General features: G+C 45.8%; 1 protein-coding gene across 1 annotated transcript in view; it reads right to left on the bottom strand.

Annotated features, from left to right (window-relative positions):
- COL13A1 (collagen type XIII alpha 1 chain) overlaps positions 1-21,849 on the bottom strand; it is a 118,750-nt gene that overhangs the window by 38,641 nt on the left and 58,260 nt on the right. Inside the window, exons 18-23 of the mRNA XM_075934944.2 lie at positions 18,620-18,664; positions 15,944-15,976; positions 13,474-13,536; positions 9,050-9,103; positions 7,047-7,133; positions 6,284-6,337 (exon numbers count right to left, since the gene is read on the bottom strand). Of these exons, the coding sequence (XP_075791059.1) occupies positions 6,284-6,337; positions 7,047-7,133; positions 9,050-9,103; positions 13,474-13,536; positions 15,944-15,976; positions 18,620-18,664 (336 nt within the window). The remainder of the gene's footprint in view (positions 1-6,283; positions 6,338-7,046; positions 7,134-9,049; positions 9,104-13,473; positions 13,537-15,943; positions 15,977-18,619; positions 18,665-21,849) is intronic.

The following is a 21,849-nucleotide window of genomic DNA, read 5'->3' as shown; positions in this document are numbered from 1 at the left end:
TGATACAACATTTTTGAAAGAAGCACTTCCACTGTACCGCAGTAGCACTGATCAACATGTTCAAATTGATTTCAAGGAGCATCCCCCTACCTCCACTAGCCCCATCAAGGTCCCCTCTACTCTGACCCACTAGAGCCCCTCCCTGTTCCTTCCAGATCACAGAATTCCTGATTTTCAGCCCTCCCTGTCTCACTAGGACACTGATCGACATTTTCAAACTAATTTCAGGGAGCATCCCACCCCTGTCCCAGGAAATACCCACACTGCATTCTCCCTCCCTCTCACCATATCCCGCTTGCCTCATTGCCCCTGCTTCAGTGCCACCAACACCCCCACTGCCATCCCCTGTACTCTTGTACTCCTGCCCACCCAGAACCTTGTATGCTAGAATACACACAGTGGGGCAAAAAGAATTACAGAACTGCTCTGGCCAGACAATAATGAGCTCACCCATAGGCAGCCTTTGGGGAGACAGGCCCACACTTACATCTAGGAAAGCAGAGATAAAACACTGACTCTTGGCAGGGTTTTTGCAGAAAAAGAAGAGGTTACTTACTTCGTAACTGTTGTTCTTTGAGATGTGTTGCTCATGTCCATTCTGATTAGGTGTGTGCATGCTACGTGCACAGATTCCGGAGCTTTTTTTCCCTTAGCAGTATCCATAGGGTCAGCAGGGAGCCTACTTCCGACAAGGGGAGGTGGGTAGGATGTAGAATGGACATGAGCAACACATCTCGAAGAACAACAGTTACGAGGTAAGTAACCTCTTCTTCTTCAAGTGCTTGCTCATGTCCATTCTGATTAGGTGACTCCCTAGCCATTCCGTTGGAGCGGGGTTGGAAGGTGACTCCTGATTATACTTTAGCAGACCTCAGAACTGCCGCCCCAACCGCGGCATCCTCCCTGGCCAACTGCGTGACAGAGTAATGTTCCGCGAATGTGTGTACTGATGACCATGTGGCTGCCTTACAAATCTCCAGGATCGGCACACGCGCTAGAAATGCCGCTGAGGTCACCTGGGCCCTCATGGAATGGACCGTCAGCAGTGGTGGATGCTTGCCCGCACCATCGTAGCACTCCCGGATGCAAGAAGTAATCCACGAGGACAAACGCTGAGCTGAGACAGGCAAATTTTTCATTCTTTCTGCCACAGAAATAAACAACTGAGGTGGCTTACGGAACTCCCGAGTCCTCTCTATGTAAAAGGCCAGTGCCCTCCCAACATCCAAACAGTGCAGGGCCTGTTCCCTGGGTGTGGAGTGCGGTTTGGGGTAAAGTACTGCTACATAAATGTCCTGGGAAAGGTGAAAGTGTGACACCACCTTGGGTAGGAACCCTGGGTGAGGACGCATCCTCACCTTATCTTTAAAGAATACCGTATACGTATACGCAGGTCTCCCTTCGCCTTGGGGATGAGAAAATAACAGGAGTAGAATCCCCTTCCCCTGAACCCTGGAGGAACCTGTTCTATGGCTCCCAGCGACAGGAGGCTGGAGGCCTCCTGCCTTAGAAGTGTCTTGTGAGACAGGGAGGTGGGGTGGGAGGGGGGTGAAGAGAGGAAGGGTAGGGCGTATCCCTTCGCCACCAGGTCGAGCACCCAGCGGTCCGATGGAATTTGAGACCAAGCCTGATAGTACAGGGACAGGCAGCAACCAAAAGGGGGGATGGGAGGGTCTACTGGTACTCCACTCTTGAGCATACCCTCAAAAGGACAACTTGGTTGTTGAGTAAGCAATGGGGTGGGCCCTCTCTCTGAATCAACCCTGGGGCCTCTGCACCTGCCCCTGAACTGATCAGGGCTGCCACTTGTGAAAGTAGAAAGAATTATAATGTAAGAGAAAGATGAATTGTGCTGTAATAATTGAATAAGTTGAAGGAATATTGTTTGTCTCTGAACAGGAAGAAGAAAAGTATGTTAATGTTGTTTGTAGGTATGCAGATCAATGTGCTAGCCAGGTGGGCCTGAGTTAACAAGAAAAGGAACATTAAGTGTTAAGCAGAAAGCAATTAAAATAACCAGGGAGATATGGACCGGAGATTGCTGTGTGCTTGATGTTGAAATGAAGATACTTGACTAAGTCTCACACTAATCATGTGAAGTTTTGCCCCTCCTTTTAATCCTGTTAACTTGACTTTCTTTTGACTGTATAAATCAAGGGGTTTGAACCTTGTATGGTACTCACATTTTCTGGGTTAATTTAGTTGAGCAGCTTTGCTGAATAAACAGAGAGGTCTGACAAATCTGAGAGTCCTGTCTAACTTTGACACACTATTACAACCCCTGCATCACCCTCTGTCTGGCCCAAACCCCCGTTGGAAAGGCCACTGGTATGGCCTATGGTTGAAGGGCCGTCTCAGGGGTTCCGGGGTATGAATTCCTAGGGATCTCAAAGTTGCCTTTGAGTCCTTCAAGCCATAGAGTCTCGAGTCGGTCTGCTCAGAGAACAGGCCCGGCCCTTCAAATGGGAGGTCTTGTATGGTGGCTTGCACCTCTGTTGGAATGCCAGACACTTGTAACCACGCACTACGCCTCATAACCATCGCTGTGGCCAAGGTCCGAGCCGCAGAGTCCGCTGCATCCAGGGCCGCTTGCAGGGTTGTGCTCGCCACAGCCTTCCCTTCCTCTGTGAGTGCCCCAAATTCTTGGCGCTCCCCAAACTTCTGAACCGACGCCCAGGTGTTAAAGGCGTAGCACCCTAGCATTGCCTGCTGATTCGCAATATGGAGCTGCAGGCCTCCCATGGCATAGCATAGGTCTTTCTGCCCAGGAGGTCCAGCTTTTTCGGGTCCTTGGCCTTTGGTGTTGGACCCGGGAGGCCTTGTCGCTCTTTTTGCCCTGCCGCCTGCACCACTATGGATCCCGGGACAGGGTGGGTGAAAAGATGTTCATGCCCCGCTTAGGGTACAAAGTATCGTCTCTCCACCCTCTTCTGCATCGGTGGTATTGACGCCGGCATCTGTCACAGCATCTTGGACAGCCTATCCACCGTCTTATTCAGTGGCAGTGCAACTCGACTCGGGCCCGACACCGATAGAATATCCACTATGGGGTCCAGGTCCTTTTGTGCCTCCTCCATCTGCACCACCAGGTTGGAGGCCAGTCTCCTTAACAGGGCCTGGTGAGCCCCGGTGTCCATGGAGGGGAGTTGGGGTGCTAGATCCGCCAGCGCCTCATCAGGCGATGAGGAGGAAGACTCTCTGGGTGGTTCTAGGTCTTCTCCTCCTGTTGGTGCCCCTGTAACCTTGAGGGGTAGAGGGTCCACTTGCACTGAGCCCATCGGTGTGACTGGGTCACCTTGTACTTGACCAACCACTGGTGGCCTGGCCGAAGTCATCGCCTCTGATGGAGGGGCTCTCAGCGGTGTGGCAGAAGGGACACTACTCCTCCGAGATGACCCTGGCACTGACATCATTGGGGGTGGGCTCTGCGCCTGGTGGTATGCCCGCAGCGTCCAGAAGCGCCACTGTGGTTGGCACTGCCACTGCGTCTGCCACTGCTGCTGATCAGCTGCCTCAGTAGACTCTGACCTAATGCTTGACTGTGACCGGTGCTGACACTGAGAGCTGTAGGATGACCTAACAGACCTCACCGATTCAGCCTCAGACTCTGACGAATTGTCCGACACCAACCAAGGTGGGGCCATTGAGCTTTGTTCTTTTCAGTGCGCAGCCATGGCCGATGGTTTGCCCCTATGCACTGGGCACTATGCCGGAGGAAGCATCTGCTGGGCTTATCTAGAGTCCACTGGCAGCTGGTACGCTGGGAGATATCCCTGCTGTACCGTGGGTATCAGCGGTACTGGAGGGTGCTGCGCCGGGGGAGGCCATCTGGAACTGGCCCGGTGCCGCGATCGGTGCCGGGATAGGCGTTATCGTCAGTGCTGCGTAAGACACCGTCTATTTCAGTGCCAGTACTGCCAGTGGATGACTCAGTACCGGCGCCAGCCCCTCCTGTGGCCTTGTGAATGGTGCCAACACATATGCGGTATATTGGTGTACCGCCCCTGGTGCCGCCTGGGCTGCCTTTGGCTGCACCGTTGGTTCCAGTGCCCTTAGACCCGGTGCTGTGAGAGTTCCGGGGTAGGAAAGTACTGGTGCCGCTGGTGCCTGTGCTGGCTGCCACGGTGCTGGTGTCTGCCCCGTCGTCGGTGCCATTGTCTGCACTGTTACCGGTGCCGGTGGTGACGCCAGTGCCTGCACCAGTGCTTGGAATGGCTGCTGCAAAGTGTGCGCCGGCCCCTGAGGGTTCCACTGCCCCACTGAAGGTGCCGGAAGGGGGGTCCCCGTACCATGGGGAGGTGCAGCCCGCACTTGCGGCACCCGGCCCTCCAGTTCTGTTGTTATCAGTTCAATGAGCTCCCTCACTACATCGAAGGTTTCTGGGGTAGATGGGCGCTGCACATCCCCCATGCTCAATTCCTGCTCCAGGCCCCAGGTCTTACTCCGGCTGCTCCTCCTTCTCGGCACTTTAGAGGTCAAGTGCCCCTCCTTAGGGCGCACTTTGTGACCATGCCTCTCTGTCAAACGGCCCCTTGAGCCTTTGGAGCTCCTCAGTGCCGGCGACTGCGATCTGTGCCTGGGCACCTTAGGGGTAGCTGTCTGGCGCTTGTCCAGTGTTGCGGCTGTCTTTGACGGTGCGCTGCAGATGGACTGGGGCCGTTCCTCACTCTGAGGCTGTAGTGCTACCTCCATTAACAAAAGTTTTAAACAAGAGTCTCTTTCTCTCTTAGTTCTGGGCTTAAACCCCCTGCAGATGGAGCAGCTTTCCGCTCGGTGGGCCTCCCGGAGGCACTGTAAGCAGGAGGAGTGTGGGTCTCCACAGGGCATAGGCTTCGAGCAGGAACCACAGGGTTTGAAGCCCTGGGGCCCTGGAATCCCCTCCCCTGTCCGGAAGAGTCCCGCTGAGCTCTTCAGAGCTAACTATTTACACTACTTAATGGCTACTTAACAGTATTTACACTAAATCTAACTGTATTACAATGAAAGAGAGAGATACCACTGCTATGGGTAGGCTAACAGCCCTAAGCCCACACTCCAACTACCATCACTGGCAGAAAAAAGGAACTGAGGGGGTGGAGAGGCCAGCAGGGGTATACCGGCGCCACTCCAGGGGCTCCCTGCTGGCCCTATGGATACTGCTAAGGGAAAAAAGCTCTGGAATTCGTGCAGGTGGTGCGCACACTCCTAATCAGAATGGACATGAGAAAGCACTCAAAGAAAAAACAGACCTGTGCAACCCCCCACTTCTCTGCTATGACAAGTCCTGAAAGAGGAGGGTGTCTTAGCCCGCCTCTTGTACCCAAAAGCCTGGGAGAATAGGGTATGATCCCCCCACCTGATGTACAACCCCTGCTAAGCTGAGTACTGAAGATGAGTAGGAAAGTTCTCCTCTCTAAATCCCTTATTCACCTACACCCTGCTGCAGGGAAGGCCTGGGGGAAATGGGGCATGAACTCCTCTCTGATATATTGTCCAGCCACCACTTTGCACTGCTTCAGCTCTGCATCACCATCAGACACACATCCTTTTCAGCCTTCCACTGGCAGAAGCAGAGCAGAGGTCAGGTATATTACCCAGAATCTTGTGTGCCAGGTGCACATGTGCATCAGCCTCTCTTGCTGACTCACACGGAAAGTGATGTGCACGTGTGGCTAATGCACAAGATTCTTGGTGATGTCGTTTTATGAGGGTGATAACACTATTCAAGCAGGAGTTGGGAGTTTGGTACAAATGGGAGTCTCCCTGACATACTGCAGAGTCAGTCTGACTCTTTCTTTTCCCAGAGCAACCCTTTCTTTTCCCAGAGCTTTCTCCTTGTCTAGCTCCACACTTCTTATTCTCAGCTTGTTTCCTTAGTCCCTTCCCACCATCCCACCAATCTGCAACTCTGGACAGCCAGCATGATGCCATAGCTCCTGTACTACGTAACTGCAATTGCGAGCTGTGGGCTGGTTGATCAATCCTCAGAGTCTCCCTGCATGCTTGGGCTTTCCTCTGCTGCTTGTTTGCCTTCTTCCTGCAAATACTGTTGCACTCCCGACCAAGGCTTGTTGATTAATACTGCTCTGATTGCTTTGGATGTGCAGACTCTGCAGAAAATGTTATATGTACTAGAGAAAATTTTTGTTTCTTTTAATGACTGACTGGAGCCATCAGGTATTGTTTGAGGGGAAATTGTATTGTGAAACAATTTTCCTGTTGCTCTACTGTCTGTAACTGAACTCCCTGGCCTGAAATCCTCTGCTAAACCATAAGCCCCCTGTTGTGCCCTCTTCCTCTGTACCTTTTCCCCGGGCGGTCCTGCATTGCCGCTCTGGCCAATGTCACCAGCTTCCCCCTAAGAAAAAAGAGAAAAGCAACAGATTAATATAAATGTGCAGAAAGAAGCAATTCCAACAATGGATGTGCTGGAGGTCAGCTGTTAGACCTGCCGCATTTCAGACAGGACGCAATCCACAAGCTCAAATCTTACAAGATTTTCAGAGTACTGGGCCGAGTCCCATTTCTACATTTCCCACGGGCTAAGGTCTTGTTGAGTTTGTAAGGTGCAACAAAGTGAATGGGTGGTATGAACTGGGACCAATGGGTCATCTCTTAACTGTGCTGTGAAGAGAACTAGTCCTAGAAATGCTAAATATCCTCTGCTATGAGGTGTGGTTTGAGGAATGCTGGTTTCTAGGTAGGAACATAACAAGAGAGGAGGTCCCCAGTCCTGATACATAATGTTAATGCCGTCTCAGCTGGCATCTATGGCACCAGACACTGGCAGTGAATCTGAGGGATTGTATGCTGTTTCCCTACAATAAATCTTTTGAACACAAGTAGGATTTCCCCCCCAGGAAATGCAGTTCATAAGTTTTCTGACCTTCAGAATTTAAATAACAAACTACAGAACTCTGCAGGAGCTGGCTAGCTTATGAACCCTTCCCCTCAGTACATAATTAAAACCAGGTGCAGATGAATGTAAACTTCAATCCCTTCCTAAATACCCTAGTATATGCTCTGCAAAAAGGAAACACAGAATCTACTGCAGGAAAGAGACGCACCTTTGGTCCTGGAGGCCCAGGTAGTCCCGGGGGCCCGAGTTCTCCTTTACCTCCCCCTAGTGCATTGCCAGCATCTCCCTTCTCTCCCTGGTGGCAAGGAGAAATAATCCACTGTCAATTAAATCCATTTCTCATCCGGCAACTTCACCAATCGGTTGTGGTTTTGGGGTTGTATGGGAGAAGCAGGACAAGGTCTGGCTGCTGGCTGATCCTGAAGAACCTGGCTGCATTGTATTTAGTTGTTTACTGGTGAATTTTAAAGTTGAATACTGGAGACTGATAAAACTGGCTAGAGTGGGGTTCTCTCCAGGCATCTCTCTCTGGAGCTGCGACCCCTCCTGTTACTAGACTTCTGGGCCTGTACACAGTTCTGCCCATGCAGTTCATGCCTGACTGCCTATGTGAGGAGATATACTCACACAGGCTCCCATCCATGTAGAAGGTAGCCATGGCAGCACCAGCAGTGGGAGGCATAGGTGCCTGGTGCCTGCATAGTGATGGGGTACAATAAAGGCCTCCTAGAGGAACAGGGAGGAGGCATGAGGAGGATCCCATTTAGCAATTAAGATTGTGGCAGGGGCACTGTGGGTGATGCACCTCCTGAGTGCTACCTATGGTGGGAGGGGTTAACCTACATACCTATTATCTGAGAGGCACACACTCAGGGTGGCTAGCTCATCCCAGCACTTGTGCTGCCATGGCAACACTCTATATTTAGCATCCTAGATTAATGAGAGCTGTGTGAGTACCTCCTCAAGCTGGGAATCGAACCCCCAGCTCCAAGTGCAGAGATACCCCCAGTCAACAGTATGTTGGTAATAGTTAAACAAGGGGATCTCTCAAAAATTCTCTTCCTCAGCCAGTGATGCATGCCACATGACTTAAACTCCCCCTCTCCCCACCTCCCCACCATCACACACAACATCCATCCATTCCATACTCTTTCCCCAGCTCCAGTCCACCAGTCCTTTCAGCCCCTTCCCTTTTTGGGCCTCTCTCCATCAACTCATTGGACAGCTTTGGAGACTGAATTCCTTTCTGTGCTCACAAAACAGATACAGCCTTGGCAGTACCAGTACTAGCTTCCCCACATTGCTCTGCCACTGTGTCTCAGTCCTTTTCTAAAGCGACCATTCCAATAGTGCACTAGATTGACCCATTCAGTCCATTGGCTGTCTGCTGAATCATCCATAAAGGATAAGAGTTAGTGCCAATTGGGATTTGGATGTGTGTGTGTGTGTGTGTGTGTGTGTGTGTGTGTGTGTGTGTGTGTGTGTGTGTGTGTACGTGTGCGCACGCACGTGTGAGTGAGACATTCACTGGAAGCTGCACAGAGGCAGCTTTCTCGTTTTATCTACAGCATCAAATAGCCACTGGATGAAAAGGAGCATTTTAGTCATCACTGATCTGAATAGGATTTCTGACCCAGTATCCTAAAGATGAAAGACTTTGTATTCACCTGTTAGTCCCTTTGCCATTATCCTGGGGCACCTGTGTCACCAGTGCTATCAATGGAGCTGCACCCACTTAGGCCAGCAATATGTTTGACCCCAAACATTTTATTTCTAGTTGGATCCCAGTGTTTTGTTTGGTCTTTAGTAAATCAAATTTTCCTTCTAGGCAGTGATGTATCTTTTAAAAAAGATATATAACAAAATGAAAATAAGGCTATTAATCTAAGACAAATGGGATCCAGCTAGTCTTGAGACTGTCCATTTGTAGGGACTGAAAAGGGAGGTACCATAAATGTATTAATTCCCCCTTCTTAATGGAACTGGTTGTGGAATCTTGTTTGTATTATCTGCATAGCTTGCCCCACTCCCACTTCTACGGTCGAATACAGGTGGCGATGGAATTCAAGTGTATGTGTGTGTGCATATATGTGTGTTGGTGTAAGAGTGCATATAGTTTATGTAGTTGTATACATGTGAGTGTAAACTTCTTCATTTTTGGAAGGGAAATGGGATGAAAAATGGGATGAAAAGTCAGAGAACATTACAAACCTTCTGTCCTAGGATTCCAGGAAGTCCGGGATCACCAGCTCTTCCCTTCTCCCCCTGTTGATGAAAGGCAGAGATGGTCAGGGACTGTCTTTCAGGGCTTTCATTGCTTGTGGGATCAGTGAAAGTGCTACTGAATCCATAGAGTTCATTTGCTACAACACAACAAACATTCCTAAAACTCATCTTTTACCTCTAGGACATAATTTTAAGAGGCAGCCAAGACTTTCAAAGCAGTACATGTCTCTTTTCCCTGCCTTCAGGATTTGCTCAACTGATTTTTCATCATTGTCTCTTATCTGTGATATCTTTTCACCTTGTGTTTTAGAAAGTAGGTATGTGCCACTGTCTGCTCCTTTCCCTGAGACTCTTAGCATTAAAAGACCACTGTAAAATGATACCCTACCAAGTTAAAGGTCATTTTGAACTTTAAAACCTGCACTTTGATTATGTATTTTCCACTTTGTTCTAACAGCCAAAACTCATTGCAGATGGGCAGTGCAAGGTATTGTTAGTCCTTTGCCACCTGCACACATGCTCCTTCTATAGACCACCTGGGTTGTTATTCATCCTTTTCATGTAGTAAATGAATGTTTGAAAGTGAATGCAAGATACAAATGGCCATGTGGAATCAAAAGAGACTTTTTCACACAAGATGCTATTGGGGTAACTCCGTGGCTGGTGTCAGTTGTCAGAGCTCATATAAGTACATGGAACTAAGACATTCACACCCACTGAGGAATTGCCCAATTAAGGATAATGACTGAAGTCACCTTAGGGCCTGATCCATGACTTTGCCAGGAGTCTGAGTGTAATGAGGTGCAGGGAATATAAAACTGGGCCCTCTGAGCAAGCCAAATATCAGGTCAAATCGTGTATAAAACTTCAAGAACTTCATGACTGAATAGCATTGCACAGCACTGCTTGATAATGCAATAATGCTTTTCTGAGGGGCATGTACTGAAATAACTCTATTCCCACCAGTCCTGAAAAACATTCCTGCTCCTGCTGTAAGCCATGTAACTCCTCTGATCACAGCTGACACGCTTGAAGGGCATCCCGGTGACAGCATTCCTCCAAAGGAATCACTCACTGTACTGTAAGAGCCTCTCAGATATGCTCACATACCCTTTGTAGGACCCTTAGATATTTTCTGTTTGTTCATCTTCTACTACATTGATAATAACAAATCCTTTTCTCAGTCACCAGGTTCTAAACATTTAGTGCATCATCCCCCTGTAGCCACCCAGCTCTCAAGTGCTCAGTGGTAATGGAGAGAAGTGAAAACAGGAACAGGGAAAATTACAAGGTCAGATAGGCCACCCTTGATGTGACCCCTAAGCAGCTGAGAGCCCAGCAAGAGGAGTAGTCTGACTGAAATGAGTTGTGAGAGGTACAGTCAGACTATGGATAAATTCCATGAGGAAATGAATAAAGGACCGACATATGCCACCCTGTGGCCATTTTTGTAAAGTGATTTTGTTTAACTTTCAGTCAGATCTTGTGTGCCTGAAGTCTCCGTTAGGAGGCACATCCTTTCGAATTTTTGTGCCCCTACTGGCTCATTTACAGCCTTATGAGTTCTGATTAAGATTCTTTCTTGTCTAGCCACAGGGCGCCATCTGTAAACCAAACCCCTATCACCAGCATTTCCATATACAATGAACTATACAACAGGTTCTTTTTAAACAGCTGACAGGGTTTTGGTTGTTGTAATGCATAGACATTTTAGTCTCAAAGTGACTGTCTCTAGTACGCTAACACCACTAGAGAAAAGAGATTTTCTTTCCTGTAATTGTTAATTCTCCAAAGTTAGTAATTTTTATAGGTGATGATCATTACTATAATTGTTACTATGAGTATTTCCCCTATTATTAGTTCCCATTTTCCCATCCCTCTTCCCCAATAGCACTGGATAATATTTGGTTTTAGATTTATTTCAACTCTTTAATTTGTCACACATGAGCAGTTACTTGGCTGTATTTCTCAATAGCCTACAGGTACATTAAAACTCTTTTCAGGTGGGTTAACTCAGAAGTGTGGTCTATAGAACATTCTAAAGTATTTCTGCATGGCCTTAGCCCATAACTATAGCTCTATTACAACAACAGACTCAAAAGAAAAATAATTAGAGAGAAATAATTTATTTTTCATTGCATGCATGGCTAAAAGATTTTAATCTCTTAGAAAGACAAGTACATGAATTTCAACAAAGTTCAAGGACTGACATACAACATGCAAGGTGCCTGCATAAGTGCTCTGAGAAGGGGTGTGCATTGTGTGGCACTGCAGAAATTAATTAAAATTAATTAATTACAAACCCGTGTTCTAAAGAGCTTTGCATTCTACCTAAGCTCTGGTCTACACTAGGGAGTTATTTCAAAATAACACCCCTTATTTTGAAATAACAAAGGGTGTATCCACACCATCAAGCCCATTATTTTTTAATAATGGGCTGGTTATTTTGAAATAATAACTCCTGCTTTCCATGAGGAATAACACTTATTTCAAAATAGCTCCAATGCTGCTATTTCAAAATAAATACTCCACAGAGTCATTAAAAGTAATTACTCCCTAGGACTTCCTGGGGCTCTAAGTTGAGGTAGCATGTCCACATTATGGCTACGTCTACACAGGTTCCCTCTTCCGCAAAAGCCTATGCAAATGAAGTGCAGATTAGCATATTGCCATGCTTCATTTGCATAATTCATTAGGAGCCATTTTTGCACAAGAGGTTTTTGCGCAAGAGCTATTCTTCCTGAAAAAATGAGAAAGAATGGCTCTTGCGCAAAAGGGCTGTCTACACAGCTCTTTTTTGTGCAAAAACCTCGTGCACAAAAGAAATCCTAAGAGGAAATGCAAATACAAGCGCGACATATGCAAATGAGCATTCCATTTGCATTTCCTCTTGCGGAAAAGCCTTGCAGTATAGATATAGCTTAAGAGAGCACAATTACAGTAATTCCTCATTTAACACTATAGATATGTTTCAGAAAATGATCGTGTTAAATGAAAACGTGTTATGCGGGGTCAATTTTCCCATTGAAAATAATGAAAAAGGTGGGGGTTGCATTTCAAGTGGTGGTGTCTGTTGGGACAGGGACATAAGGTTGGAGGAGAAAGGGGACTGGATTTACAGCAAGGAGGGGAGGTGTTTGGCTCTGGGGAAGGGAAGGGGAGGAGAAGGGAGGGGGATTGGGTTGGGAGTATGCCCCTGTGACAGGTCTGCTGGGACCCGCACTGCATCCGGCGAGGGTGGGTCGCTGGGGAACAGCATGGCGAGCAGCAAAGCCTCTGCTGTTTTGCAGGGAGGTGGGGGAAGCCCCATGCAGCTGCCGGCAACGGGCTGGCTGGGAAAACCCAGCTGCCGGCCTGCAAGCGGGGATGGAGGAGAGGGGGCAAGGCGTCCGGCGAGGGGAGTCAGCTGGGAATGGCACGGCGAGCGGCAAACCCTCTGTTGCTTTGCAGGGAGGCGGGGGAAGCCCTGCGCAGCCTCCAGCAAAGGGCTGGCTGGGGAAATCATGTTATTCTGGGGACGGTCGTGTAATTCAAAAAACATTCTCTAAAAAAAAAAAAAAAAATCGCGCTATCGCGAAAACGTGTTAAGCGGGCACGTGTTAAATGAGGAATTACTGGACCTGTTTTATAAGGTTCTCTGACCTTCAGCTCAGTGAAAGTGCTCTATATCCTTTCATCCTTGTTAGACATGTACCTTGCAATGAGAATCTAACGATTTTCTCCCTGGAAAAGCGAGAAGGCCCATTATGTTGGGTCTTGTTTCCTAAGGAACTATTGGCCATCTCTAGGCTGTCAAACTCTTACAATCACCAACCATATCACTATTCTTATTAATCCACTGAGTCAAAGTAAAATATCCCAGTAAAGGGAAGCTGCTCTTATGGGTGCTGACACACTCTCTCCTGTGGTGAAGAGTTCACTGAGACCCTAAACAGCAGACAACAGGAGTCAATAATTTTTAAAAACTGAGCATGCCGCATAGAGCACCCACACTGAAAAATGAAAGAGCACTTTGTTGGTCCCTTTCTACATCAGGGACACACTTCCAGACAGAGAGGGACATACAGAGAACATTCTGAGGTGCCTACATGTTCCTTGAGACATGTTGATTCCACTGTAACAATCAGAAGGTACAAAACCTTTCTCAGGAGAATGTTAATGCTCAGTACTTCATTCCCTTCCCAGAATGCACTTATCCCCCCTTTGTGTTGGTTTTCCTGTTCCTTGCCAGCAGGTACAGGCAAAGCACACTTCCTCAATGAGATGAGAGCATCCACACCAGGGTAAGAGCATTCCACTACACGCATGGAATGGTAGTGCAAAGCAGGCCCAGGTTAGCCATGGCTATAGGGAGGCACATGCCAGTACAGCAGTGTTAAGAAACCGCACCCAAACACACAATGTCCTACCCTCTGTCCCCTTTTCCCTGGCAAACCTGGGGGGCCCATCATCCCTGCAACGCCAGGTTCTCCCTTTGTGGTAAGAAAAGAGACAGAGAATACATCTGTTCTAGGGCTGGTGGTTTTCACGCTGCAACATAACACTGCAAACATGGTCACAGCTAAAGCAAGAGGAGTCAGTTGCTCAGTGTCTGAATTTGTTGCCTCGTTATAGAAACTCAGGGGTATTTTTGTACCATTTTTTTAATTATTTTGCACATACTGATTAGGAGGGGTAAGAAACGTGAACCAACTTATACAGCATCTGTACAGTGATCAGATTCCCTACAGCAGGGATGGGGAACATAAAGCCCAGGGGCCGGATGCAGCACCCAGCTTGCCTGGATCTGACTCACAAGGCTCAGAACTCCCCCCTAGCATTAGAAAGCCTGCACTGGTGCTCCAGCCCTCCTGCCACCAACCTGTAGGGCTGGAGCACACAAAATCTACTAGTCTGAGCCCCCCAGGCTCTGGTGCGTGAAGGAACTGTGCTGAGTGTCTTTCTCCTTCTCAGTCACAGGCTACGTCAATGAGGATTTGGTTTTTTGGAGGGGGAGGGGGTTTCTCCCCACTTGTGTGTGGTCCCTAATTTTTCTGTGGGACAGTGGCCCACGACTCAAAAAAAGGCAAGTCTCTGGAAGGAGGCACAAGTGCTGGGGGGAAGAGGCAGGCAAGGGGAACAGGGAGAGAATGGCATGTTGTCACATAGCTTAAGGGCGAAGGAGGAAAAGACAGAGACTAGAAGGGAAATATCCCCCTCAGACAGGAGGACTGAGTGGCAAGGGAAGGAAGGGGATAAAAGTCTAATTACAATAGGGAAATCTCTCACAAACATGCCTCTCTTCTGTTATGGAGAAATGTAACTCAGCTTTTCTGAACCAGAGATGGCATTCTACAGATGACACCAGGAAACCCTTTATAAACAAAATACAGGAAATGCAAATTTGCAATAACTATTCCTTGAAGGGCAATTATTTTCTTCTGAATTCCCTCACTTGCCCTGCATGAAGAAAGATGGAAAAGTACATAAAAGAAAGAGGAGAGAGAGGGTGGGCAACCCACTTCTCAATTAAAAAAAAAAGCTAGGGGTTGTCATTTAAAAAGGCATGGAGCCAAAACCGTGTGTTAGTTTGATTTCAATTTGAATTTAGATTTGTGGAAATAGGGGCATGAAGTCAAATTTAAAAGTGCATGACATACTTGGTTTTTCTTTTCTCTTGGTTATTCTTGTGTATGGATATTGTTGTTTCTATCCTAATTTTGAAGACACACAATACAGCCCATAGGCTGAAAGTACCAATAATAAAAGGGTGGTAAGTGACCATTTTGAGTTGTTTCCTAAGAAATGGTTTCCCAGACCTGCTTGTTTAAAGGTTGTGTCCAACGGGGTCCTAGCAAGAAGTGTGGAATAGTCCCACAAGGCCTCTCACAATTTCAGAGATTCTTGTGGTGAGTTATGTTCCCGAGCTGATACTTTTACAGTTGTTGCTGGCTTGAGGAGACTCTGCAGCTGATGTTTGTCATTACTAATTGTTTGCATCAGTGTATCATCCAGAGGGGTCAGTCTCAACCAGTGTCCTACTGTGCTGGGCCTTGGCCAGTCATGGAATTTTGGTGGTGGCATAGTTATACCAGCCAACAGGCATGGGAGAGAGAGCCTTCGCCAGCAGCTGAGGGCAGTGCTCGTCATCCGCAAAGATTTTCACAGGCCCAAGGATTGGCATTCCATTGTTGCTTGGTTACAGTCAGTGGGTTTTGGAACTCATCTGGGTTGTTGAGAGCCAGCTAATCTGCCTATCCCTATCTTTTTATAAGGTCATCCATCACCTGGAACCTGAGCACTGAGCATATGCTAATGAAGAAATCTATCTGATTGCAAGGTAGTGGAGAAACGGAGATACTGGTTGAAAAGATAGGATATAATAATAATTTTGAGTTTAGGAAATAAACAGAAGCTATGAAAATAGAGAGATTCAAGTACAGTTAAGAATGGAGTTTGAGAGGAGCTGAAATCAAAAGAGGGCTGTTGTCTCACAGAAAGTGAACTGAGTGACTAAGAGAATTGAGTTTTCTTATAGTCTCAGGGCTGGAACAAGTATAGTTTAGCTGACCAATCCAGGAAAGGATCAGTCATTTTCCTACTGGAGTCAGCATTTGGCTACAACACAGACAGGCCCTAGCCTTTCTCTGAGGAAAGGGATGGCCATTTTCTGTATCTGTTTTAGTTTGAGCTTTCTTCTTTCCCATCAGTCAATCAATTGCCTTTCCAAATTGGCAGCAGAATGAATGTATGCCTCCATTTTCTTTTAATCCGTGGGTTTCCTACCATGAGCTAATGGCCATCAGTCTAAGGCTGGAAGTTTTATTTCCTCTCATGGCCCTTGTCCCAATTCTTATCCATGATCTATCCTAAGAAGCTGTAATTTAATGTAAAACTGACCTTTATCCCTGCAGCAGCCATTCCAGGAACCCCCTGGCAGAAAGAAAGAGGAAAGATGAGAACACTTGGTTTGAAAAGTAAATACAGTAGACTTCCGATAATCCGAACCTTTGGGACCTAGGTGGTGCCGGATTATCGGATATTCAGGACTATCAGGAGGTACTATAAATTGGTTATATATATATGCAGTATATACTATATATAAAGTGTTTAAACCCTTTTTATTGTAGCACAAACACTATCCAGCGTCACACAATGCCAGTGGCAGACTGACTTGGTCCCGTCCGGTTTCGCTCGGTTCAGCTCCTGCCACTGCTGCGTTGTGACTCGTTTTTTGCCAAAGCTCACTCACTAGGCTCTTGCCATTTTGATGCCGGACTATCGGGAGTGCCATACAATTGGATGCCGGACTATTGGAGTTTTATTATATAAATATATATTCCTTTTTAAAGAAACCAGCCAAGTCAGAAATTCAAATAATCTATGCCTTTCCTTTTCCAAAGCTCAGAAGACATTTTAACATAGTAGTTACCACACTTTTCCATCCTGGTTCCCCAAAATGGGAGAGTCATTAAAATTACCTTCCCTCTGGTAGTGCCCATATTATCCAGAATAAAAGGAGGCTGTGCCACCAAAGAATAGCTTTGTTGCAAAGATCACAGAAGAAAAAGTTTATCCTTTCTCCCAGATTTAGGTGTGCTACATCTAGGCCATGTTTACACTAGAAAACTATTTTGAAAATGATTAATTTTGACTTAAAAACTCCTGCTGTAATACATTTGAACTAGCACATTCTCACTATGGGGAAGCATCAAAATTAATCCGAGGCAAGCTCTGTTAATGTGGATGTGCTACCTCCTACTTAGAGCCCCAGGAAGCACTCTGGGGAGCTGTGGGAGGCCTCCCGGAGGCCAATAAATTTGAATTAGCAGCACTGAAACGTCCACATTGTTATTTCAAAATTACCATTTTGGAATTAGCGTTAATCCTCATGAAAAGCAGGCATAGAGTTTGAATTTCGTGGCCCGTTATTTCAAAAGAACAGGCTTGGTAGTGTGGATGCACCACTTATAAATTCAAACTTGGAGGGGTTATTTTGGAATAAGGCCCTCATATAGACCAGGGTCTAGTGAAGTTGACCCCATGACTTCATAAGAGCAGTGTGGATCACTGTGAAACTGATGGAGATACAGTAATATGAGGATCAAATATCTCGTTAAATGTTTGAATCCAGAATCTTAGTAAAAATGAGTCCCTGAAAAATGTCCAATCACCACAGAAAGAGAAAATGTTCTTGGTCTTGTTAATCAGCATCATTCTGTTTTACCACAGATGACATAAACTTGAGTATCAGATTTGCAGAGGAAATCTTTGAAGCCAGCTATCACTGGCAAAAAGACTCTCAAGCACGCAGAGTCTTGCGTCATTCTGCACAACACAGCAATACACCACCAGCAAATTATGGGACTCTAATCCCCAGTGGAAACTGAGATGGTTGTTTATTGGCTCTCAGGGCAGGTGCTCCTGTGGGTACGATTATATTTCCTTCCGTGGCAATGGTGCAAAAGCAAAACTTCAGCATCACTCCCTTGCTCAGACTCGATATTTTTGCAGTCTAAGTGTTAGTACTAGTTAGATCGTTCTGCAAATATCCAGTTAGGAAAGCAAACATGAGGAGTAATGACAGTGTAGGAAAGGAGCTGGGGGGAGAATGAGATGAAGCAGGGTTAGAAGGTGGGTAACAGGAAGGTATAGGGAACTTAATGTAGCACATGAGGCAAAAAGAAGGAAGAGAATGAGTTCATCATTGGAAAGAGCTTGTAAAAATTCAAACAAGGCAAAGTGTGAAGCAGGGGAGGGGCAGAATCATACCTCTCAACTTTCTGAAACAGAAATCAGGGACAAAGCTAAAAAACACAAGGACAGAAGATGGAAATCAGGGATTTTATGTAATAAAAGGGGGAAAAGCATTCAGAAATGTATCAGAAGTGAGTAGTTTTTAGTAAATATGGGCCCGAGTCATGAAAGGGATTATGTACAGATCATGTTTTGGGAATTAGATTTTACTGAACTCATGCTATCCCCTGTTCCTTATTTTTCTACTTTAAAATTGTAATGAGTAAGTCCAGTGATTTTTCCAATATTAATTTTAAATCTGTAACCCATGCACACACTGGCTCTGATTCACCACTGCACCATCCCTTTTTATACTGGTGTAAATTCCATGGATTTCCATGAAATAACGCATACTAAAACTGGAGTTGGCAGTGTAAGTCAGGCTCACTAGACACATGTCCAAAATTTATAAATTGCTGATTACCTACAAATACTAATTAGTGGTAATTCTCACTAGAATTAAGTATGACAGGTTTGATCCTGGCAGGTGCTGATCTCAATGGAATAAGGGACATTCAGCATCTTGCAGGATCACACCCCAAAATGAGACGTAGCGTTGGGAATAGACATGTCATTTCTTCAGTAAAACTTTTCTCCCCTGTCATCCCTTTGATAAATTAGGCCCTATGCTTTGCATTTTAGAAGCAGAAAGAAAATGATAGAGAAAGTGAGGAGAATCATTGTAGAACCCAAATTGGGGCCATCCCTGAAAGCCAGGGACAGTTGAGAGGTATGGGTAAATGCAGGTGGACAAATCTCACTCCATTCCTTGCAGGATACCTTAGCTCCATGTTTTCCTGGCAGCCCTGGCATGCCCCTCTCCCCCTGGAAATGGAATAAGAAACAAAGTTGAGAGGACAAGCATCAGATGAGTCTTCAGGAAGGCCTGTGTTGGTGATCGTGAAAGCACAAGTGGATATTATTTTTGCACAGGATGTCAATAAGTTCTTGTCAGGGAGACCAGACCTCTGATCCCCCCCCCCCCCCCCACTCCTGCTTCTATTTACTACAAGGTGATTTCTCTTAGTCATAGCTTCTCCTCTTGGGTACCTCCTAGCACCTGGATAGAACCACTACATTGCCATGTTCTGTCTCAGAATGTTTCTCTCCTTGCTGTGGTAGAACAATGTGAGCCAAATTATTTTGTTACATTAGTGATACAAATGAAAACAGAACAATGAGAGCTTTATGCTTAACCCTTACATCTGCTGCCTTAAAGAGCTTTCCAACACCCAGTGCTAACTCCTAAGCATCCCATGGGTATGGAAACCATTTATTTATTTCCACTGTACAACTGTCACTGTGTACACATCACAGTTATCTCTGGGCAGAAAATTCAGAATGCAGAATACAAAATACATGGATCGGTATCCCTATAATTACGTAGATTTACCCCAGGAGAAAGATTTTTAAAGCCTGTAATCACTAGCTCAGGCAAAAGCTGAGGCAGGCAAAAACTCCGTGCCCATACTTTGAAGGTCAATAGACTTGAGCCATGTCAGATCAAAATGTGTTAATGGCTGCTTCTTTCAACATTCTCCAAGTGTGAATTTTTGCTCTTCATGTTGTTGTTGTCAATCCTGTACTAAAAACCCTAAAATAAAGGAAGAGAGTATGCTCCTGTCTTTTGATTTTTCCTAGATCCTTAGTTTATTCTGTCCAACTGGCACACTACCTTCTGTAAATGCCTCTTTGTGGCCTACCATGTCCATAATTTATTTATGTAACTCTGTCAAATTAATTGCTGAGAGGTTGGGGTTACATTACATGATACCCATGCAGGCAAAGCAGTCAAGGGACTTCTTCAGGAGTTGCTGAGGTTGTAAATCTGTTTTTAAAAGTACAGGCTTATCTACTGTGAACATTTAGTTTGCAGCAAGCTGGGATGTCAGTCTACCATTCACAAGATTAAGTATACACTGGCACTTGAATGACAAAACTTTTGCCATTCAGGCTACATCTAGACTACAATGTTTTATTGGAAAAAGGGATGCAAATTGCCAGTGTGAACAGCACATTGTCAGCAGGAGTGTTCGCCTGCTAACGATGCAGATGGCACTTGTTGGGGGTGGAAGTATTTAGTCAGCAAAAAAACTGACAAACAGCAGCTATACTGCCCAACTGTTAGCAACATGGCTGTGTACATAAGAACATAAGAACGGCCATACTGGATCAGACCAAAGGTCCATCTAGCCCAGTATCCTGTCTTCCTATAGTGGTCAACGCCAGATGCCCCAGAGAGAGTAAACAGAACAGGGAATCTTCAAGTAATCCCTCTCCTGTCATCCATTTCCAGCCTCTGACAGAGGCTAGGGGCATCATTCCTATCCATCTTGGCTAATAGCCATTGATGGACCTAACCTCCATGAATTTATCTAGTCCTTTCTTGAATCCTGATGAAGTCCTGATATTAACAGCTATAATGGTCTGAAGTAAATAGGATGAAGTTTAACAAGGACACATGCAAAGTACTCCATTTAGGAAGGAACAATCAGTCTCACACACACAGAATGGGAAGTGACTGTCTAGGAAGGAGTACTGCAGAAAGGGATGTAGGGGTCATAGTGGACCAGATGCTAAATGTCTACACTAGCACCCTAGTTCAATCTACGGAGGCTAATGAGGGCGACCGAAATTGCAAATGAAGCGTGGGATTTAAATATCCCACGCTTCATTAGCATGTTCCCGGCCGGTTGCCATTTTAGAAATTGACTAGCCCAAAGTAACTGCCCGTGGCTACATGCGGCAGTGAAACGGGATTCCGAATTAAAGCTCTAACTCTAATTAGCTGTTATTCCTCCTGCAATTTACCAGCTAATTCGATTTAGGGCGTTATTTCAAAATAACTACGCAGCAGGCAGTTATTTCAAAATAATGTCAAAAAACTGTCAAACTGGAGGACTTCATACTCTGACTCCTGTAACCCTCATTGTATGAGGAGTAAAGGAAGTCAGAAGAAGAGTGCTCTATTTCAAAATAAATGCTGTATAGACAGTCCCAATTTCAAAATAAGCTATTTTGAAATAAGATACACAAATGACATAGCTCAATTTGCGTAGCTTATTTCAAGTTAAGCCCTGCTGTGTAGATGCACCCGTAGTCTGCCACAGACTAATTGCCTTTGTGAACTTTGCGGATACAATTTTTTAAATGGGACAAGATCAAAGCACATTAACAAACTCTTAAGGTGTGTCTAGACTGCAGGGTTTTGTCGACAAAAGTGGATTTTTGTCGACAAAACTATACCTACACTGCCGCTAAGTTCTGTTGACATAACGTCAATAGAACTCAGCAGTTTTGTCAATGGCTGTAAACCTCATTCTATGAGGAATAACACCTTTTGTCGACAGAGTTCTGTCAACAGAAAGTGTTATTGCATCTACACTGTCCTTTGCATCTACACTGTCATGTCGACAAAGCAAGCTGCTTTCTCGACAGAACTGGAGCTCTTTGTCAACAGAAGCTTTGTCGACAGTATATGTCGACAAAACTTCTGTCGACAAAAGCCTGTAGTCTAGACGTACCCTTATTGTGGTTCCACATGCTCCACAGGGACAATTAGGGCATGTCTATAGTGGGGAGTTATTTCAAAATAAATCCCCTTATTTCAAAATAATAGGGCAAGCATCCACACTACCAAGCCTGCTATTTCGAAATAATGGGCTTGTTGCTTCAAAATAATAATTCCTGCTTGTGAAAAGGAATAATGCTTTTTTAAATTGTTATTTCGGGAGTTATTATTTAGAAATAACTTACTTTGAAATAACCTGGTAGTGTAGACATAGCCTTAGTGTGTGGCATAGTGCAGGACATATTCATAGCCCTGCTTGCCATTAACTAAATGTTCATACAGACAAGCTCTATATCTCAGTACTAACTAGACAGAATCGGCAGGTCAGCTCTATCTGAGGTGGATTCTCCGGGATAACAAGTAGTTCACGATCCTCAGGCCGAGATTTTGAATGGTATCTACATGTTGCTCTGCTCAGGCCAGGTATGCACTAGAGACT

Source organism: Pelodiscus sinensis, chromosome 8 (assembly GCF_052426305.1).
Source record: "Pelodiscus sinensis isolate ZL-2025 chromosome 8, ASM5242630v1, whole genome shotgun sequence".
In the NCBI taxonomy this organism is placed as follows: domain Eukaryota; kingdom Metazoa; phylum Chordata; order Testudines; family Trionychidae; genus Pelodiscus; species Pelodiscus sinensis.
The sequence above is the reverse complement of the archived record's forward strand: the minus strand, read 5'-3'. Positions and strand labels throughout refer to the sequence as shown.